Raw genomic sequence first — 6306 nt, 5'->3', positions numbered from 1 at the left:
TATTACCTCGTAACTGCTAGAAAACGAAAGATTACAAATTGATTGCATTGGCAATAATTTACCTGAATTTCCAAACCTTAAGTCAAAATCGAAATCATCTCCCCTCCGTGTATCGTTTCTCCACATCCATCTAGTATTTACTTGTGAGCTAATGAACTTCGTCCTAGATCCACAATGATGATTAATTCAAATTATTCACCGTATTGGTCCAACAAAAAATGATATTTTTTGAAAAATTTAATCTCGATTAGACGCTCGATCAAATTACATCTTGTTGTACTCCTACATAATTTTATTTATCAGCCATTTTATGCAACAAAAGTACAAATATTCGTTTATCAAAATAATGCTTTAGATCACATTTGTGTAAAAAATGGAACCTATATACTAATAGGACGGTAGACTAGTTGTGAAGATATGCCAAGGGCAGGTTGGTAGTGAAATTATACAATAATTTGGGAGTACCATCTCGTGTTACTCTGGATCATTTTTCACGAACCCCATATTCTTGTGGGTCTGTCACTAAGTGTATAGACTATAGACTACACATGAACGTGTGCTTGTAAAATGGTCCAGAGTACCACGCGACGGTACTCCCGGACTATTGAATATATACTTGGTCGGGATGACTCATGAATAACAAGGGTGCATCTTCTGTCATTATCCTTCTTCATCAACTGATTTCCCCTCCCCCCCCCCCCCCCCCCCCCCCCCCCCCCCCGCCCAAAAAAAAAAAAAAATTACTCAATTCCTAACAAACATCATTAGTTAAAATAGGCAGGGTCATATGTTGTTAATTAAAAAATCATTAATGTCCCTAATACTAATGATTATGAAAACCTTAATTAAAACCATTAATTTGTCCGTACCATGCACCCACAAAAAACATAACCTCATGCATGCATGCCCACTGTTTCTTAGAAACAACATCACCACCACTTGACCCATTTCATACTCTGCTATATTAGCTGGCCACGCCCACGGTGAGTAAAATTTCACTTAACAACCAACCAACAGAACCAAGAACAAAATAAACACATTATTATACAATACAAAATACCCTTGAAAAAAGGAAAAAAATAAGCACTACACATTTAAATTGGAAACTTTAAGCGATTCCCTTTTAGAACCACTCACACCCAAGTTCCAGTTGACTATCGCCGCTATACTCCACTAACAAAATGAGAGAGAGAGAGAGAGAGAGAGAGAGAGAGAGAGAGAGAGAGAGAGAGAGAGAGAGAGAGAGACGTGCTCCCATTTGGCCCATGTGTGTATATATATATATAAATACAAGACCCTCAACTCCCTCATAAGGACATGATCGATCAGTGGAAGCTAGCTAGCTCCTGACTACAAAGCTTTTTGCTTCACATATTGTGCATGACGTTCATTTTATCCTAGTTCATTGCAAGCAAAGAAGAAGAAGAAAAGCTATATATAGCGTGTGCCGTACACAATCCAAACGAGGCCTATATATGGAATTCCCTCCACAACCATCCAACCCATTTCATACATATCTCTACCAAAAGTGTGCATGATTTTCTTGATCATTCATTATTTTTAATTTTCCCCCTTTGTTGATGCTATTTTGCTAAGTTCTATCATCTGCTTATTCATCGGCTCCTTAACGTCAGGTCACCAACCTCGTTAACCTTTTGACAGTACTTGGCACGTGTCCGCTCCTTGCAGAACCGAATTTTTACTTTGGTGTGCGTTTTAGCTTAATTTGTCTCTCTTCAAAATGCCTATGGTTATGTGCAAACAAACACATTTGCTCAACATTCCGCCCGGTGGGGGCCTCAACCTCCAACTTCTCCGCCTGCCACCGCAGAAGGAGAAAGTTGTGGTGTTGATGGGCGCCACGGGAACCGGAAAATCCAAGCTCTCGATCGACCTCGCCACCCGTTTCCATGGGGAGATAGTGAACTCCGACAAAATCCAAGTCTACGAGGGACTCGACATAGCCACAAACAAGATCACCGAAGCAGAGAAGCGCGGGGTCCCACACCACCTTCTAGGCACAGTAAATCCCAACTCCAACTTCACGGCCGCAAACTTCACCAAATCCGCATCTCTGGCAATAAAATCAATCTCCAACCGGGAAAGGCTCCCGATCATCGCCGGTGGCTCCAACTCTTACATCGAAGCCCTAGTCGAGAGCGAGAACTACGAATGCTGTTTCCTCTGGGTGGACGTCTCCATTCCCGTCCTCTGCTCCTTCGTGTCCGATCGGGTCGATCGGATGGTGGAGGCCGGAATGGTAGACGAGGTGAGGAAGACGTTCAATCCCTCGTCAGACTACTCAAGAGGAATAAAGACGGCGATCGGGGTGCCCGAATTCGATCGGTACTTCCGAACGGAGGCTCTTTTGAACAAACAGGCGCGAGCTTATCTGCTTCGAGAAGTGGTTGACGAGGTGAAGAGGAATACGAGGAAACTGGTGCGCAGGCAATTGGAAAACATATACAGGCTGAGGAATGTGAAGGGGTGGAAACTGCACAGGCTTGACGCCACCCAAATGTTCAGAAAACAGGGGAGAGAGGCGGAGGAGGCATGGGAGAGGATGGTGGCGGGGCCTAGCTTTGGGATCGTGAGTCGTTTCCTTCATAATGTGGGGCCTGAGGGGTATGGTAACACGGCAGCCGTTAAGTGGGCGGCGGGGGCGGCGAAGGGTATGGCTATGGCGGCGGCGGGACACTAGTTGTATAGTGGAAGATGGGTATAATTGGTCCACGTACGAGTGGACGGGTGAGATTGATCTACTAATTTGGCTCATACATCTGAATCATAAGGAGGAGTTATAGTGGAATATGAGATTTGACAATTTTAGGATATACTAGTAATTTGTTGTTTTGTATGATATGACACTATGGTTTACTAACCAATAGTATCATCCACTTGAAGCATAATAATTAAAATAATGCGGCTTTTTCAATGATTATCACCCTAGTTTCAAACTTGGATTGGGTAGTATTCGTTTTGAGAGGATTTTAGAGCAATGCTAGGATGGCTAGCAATTATCCGGACATATATATCTACATACGTGTCCAACGCTCGTGAGATCAGACGTGTCCAACGCTTGTGAGATTTACATAAATCAAATAGCTCCGAATGAATTTGTTTCTGAATTTGTGTTTGAACATTTACATCCCAAACATTTGCCATATTATAAAATGCTCTTCCTAAGATTCCTTCTCAAACGATACAGTTTGGAGTGATTATATGCAGTGAAAAAGTTGAATTTCTTGGTGGAAAAAAGTTGAGTTGGTAAGTGAGACTCCGTTTCGGAAAGGAAAATAAGGATTTATTTTTTAATAAAGTAATTTCATACTCAAAAATCATATGTTTACGCAAATTATTTTTCTATCAATATGAATCTTGTTTTATAGATCTCATTGAGATCTTTAATACGGTGAAAAAAAATTAAAAATTTATTTTTCATTTACATTATTTTTGAGTTTGAAAATATGAAATAATAATGTGTATACCGATGCTCTGAACTATCAATGAAGGAAGCATGGTAATGTGCACATAAATTGATTTGAGTCTCTAGGCCTGCCCTCTCTGATGCATTTGGCTTTGATTTGAGGGAATGGTTTTACAACAAAACGTCCTTGTAGCTCTTCGGTTCTTGGAGGTTTAGGGGGGGCCACTGTTTTAGTGGTATTCTTAGAGCAACCACTTTGTGCATATATTGCCAAATGTTAAGTCTGTCTCCAATTATCTTTCGTCCATACCCTCAATTATTGGGAACTAGATGAGTTATATTATGTTATGTTATTGTTAAAAATATGAAATAAATACTTATTTTTTAAGAAGGTATTCTGAAACGGGACCATATCCCCTCTGAAATTACTACTAGAATCCAGAGGAAGAAAAGTAAAGTAGGAGTAAAAAAGGAGAAATTATTCGCTGCCAAGGGCAACACGTGTATTTGCCGCCTCCCACCTTTTTTTTTTGATCCGCTGCCGTCTCTCACCTTAAATCTACTTACATGCGTTTTCTTCTCTCCTGTCCCACTAGACACGGCTTTTTTTCTAAAATTAAGTGTTTCAAATTTCAATCCGTTTGAATGGGTGAAAAGATTTTATTTTTTTTATCATTTAATTCTAAAGGGTCATAATTAAATTTTGACCATAGGGCTCTCGTTGATTAGCCATAAGAAAGTCGTAGAATCAAATATCTTTTAGGATTAACCAACGAGAGCTCTAGAGTCAAAATTTAATTATGACCATTTAGAATTAAATGATCAGATAAATAAAATCTTCTCACCCATTCAAACAGATTGAAATTTGGAACACTTAATTTTTCAACCTTCAGTTTATATATTAAAAAATATGGTTAAAAAATTAAGTGCTTCAAATTTCAATCCGTTTGAATGGGTGGGAAGATTTTATTTTTTTAATCATTTAATTCTGAAGGGTCATAATTAAATTTTGACTCTAGGGCTCTCGTTAGTTAATCCTAAGAGATATTTGATTCTACGACTTTCTTATGTCTAATCAACGAGAGCCCTATGGTCAAAATTTAATTATGATCCTTTAGAATTAAATGATAAAAAAAATAAAATTTTCTCATCCATTCAAACGGATTAAAATTTGAAACACTTAATTTTAGAAAAAAATGCTGTGTCTAGTGGGACAGGAGAGAAAAAAACGCATGTAAGTAGATTTAAGGTGAGAGGCGGCAGCGGATCAAAAAAAACAAAAAAAAAGGTGGGAGGCGGCAAATACACGTGTTGCCCTTGGGGCAGCGAATAATTTCTCGTAAAAAAGAGAGACGATAGACAGAGTACGGACAATTTGTTTATGGGGTCCCATCACCCCCTCTGAAATTACTACTAGAATCCAGAGGAAGAAAAGTAAAGTAGGAGTAAAAAAGAGAGACGATGGACAGAGTACGGACAATTTGTTTATGGGGTCCCATCACCCGGAAGGCGGGTTGGTGCAGCGCTTTGCCTTAAAATCGCTGCGCATTGCAATGTTGCATTTCACCGTTTAAAAGAGTTTTGAACGATTTAAATTTTAAAAAAAAAAATTTCGGAATTTATTTTAAAAACCTAGATCATAAATTACCTAAACAAACTGACAGAATTAAGACACTGAAACTTGCAACGCGCTAGAGGGTGCTGCATGGTTCCCCATCACCCATTGTAGTACAAGTTGCTATTTGTCAATTTTCACTCCTCGCCGCATGCTTCCATCTTGTCAAATTCTACGATCACACACTAAAAAGGTTGCTTAGAGATAAGTATTAGAGCATCCACGGAATAATCAAAAGTGGATAATTAAAAGTTGTTATATTATCTTTTAGTTATTTATCTAAGAGGTTGCTAAGGTTAATAATGTAGATATTCATAATGACATAATTAAAATTGAATAATCAATACTTGTCACATCACATTTTCAATTTATAAAAATCTAAAAATTGTCAATATATAAAATAATTTTTTTAAAAATAGGTTTCAAACTAATAAAAACAGGTTATTAGAAATGGAAAATAATTTTTTGAAAACTTTTTTTTTGAAAAAAACGCTTTTTAGAATTAAAAAATAGTTTTTGAAAAAAAAATATTTTTTTTAAAAATAAAATTTTTTGAAAAAAAAAGACAGTTAAAAAAAAACATTTTTTTAATAAAATACAGTTTTACTGTTTTTGCAAAAACAAAAACAAAAGCTTTTTTTTTAAAATATGAGAGAGAAATCAGAAATGAAAGAGAGAAAGTTTAGTTATTGGCAAAATGTTGCTAGTTTTGATTATCCAAGAACCAAAATTTGATGAGTTGCTAAAAGGTTATAAGTTTGATTATGCCACTGTGAGCACTTTTTTTAAAAAAAAAATATTGCTAACTTTAGCAACTCTATGATCTTGGTTATTCCACTGTGGATGTTCTTAGAATTATAAACAAAAGAAAATCAATACTTTTCCTCACATAAAAAAATTAGCAATACTTTTCCTCCGGGGGCTGCTGTGCACAGCATGTATGTTGTGCACAATCTGGACCGTCCATTCGGCCATCCGACGATTTAGATCTCATCTCGACAATGAACAACTCTCAGTCGTTCATTACCAAGAAAACATCCGAACTGTCGGATGACCGAACAGACGACCAACATGGTGCACAACACGTATGCGCACTTGTGCACAGCAGCTCCCCATTTCATAAAAAATTAGCAAGACTTTCAGCTTTGGGTCCTTGGGAATATCTATATCATCCATCCATCTCTATCTTTTATTCTTTATCCCAAAGTGGGGAAAAAGAAATTCTACTAATCAGAACATTTGTAGCTTTTGTCTTTTTGCAAGA

General features: G+C 37.6%; 1 protein-coding gene and 1 non-coding gene across 2 annotated transcripts; both read left to right on the top strand.

The window, feature by feature from the left end:
* Nucleotides 1-1318: 1318 nt before the first annotated feature.
* Nucleotides 1319-2931, top strand: LOC131315194 (adenylate isopentenyltransferase 3, chloroplastic). The gene has a single exon (XM_058344311.1). It carries the CDS (start codon nt 1742-1744, stop codon nt 2699-2701), a length of 960 nt encoding a protein of 319 aa, XP_058200294.1. The 5' UTR covers nt 1319-1741; the 3' UTR covers nt 2702-2931.
* A 573-nt stretch (nt 2932-3504) lies between these two features.
* Nucleotides 3505-3611, top strand: LOC131315459 (small nucleolar RNA snoR100). The gene has a single exon (XR_009196787.1). It is a non-coding gene; the product is annotated as a small nucleolar RNA snoR100 (small nucleolar RNA).
* Nucleotides 3612-6306: the final 2695 nt, after the last annotated feature.

The sequence above is a fragment of the Rhododendron vialii genome, chromosome 13a, assembly GCF_030253575.1.
Source record: "Rhododendron vialii isolate Sample 1 chromosome 13a, ASM3025357v1".
Lineage (NCBI taxonomy): Eukaryota > Viridiplantae > Streptophyta > Magnoliopsida > Ericales > Ericaceae > Rhododendron > Rhododendron vialii.
Note: the sequence above shows the minus strand (reverse complement) of the source record. Positions and strands in the feature narration are given on the sequence as shown.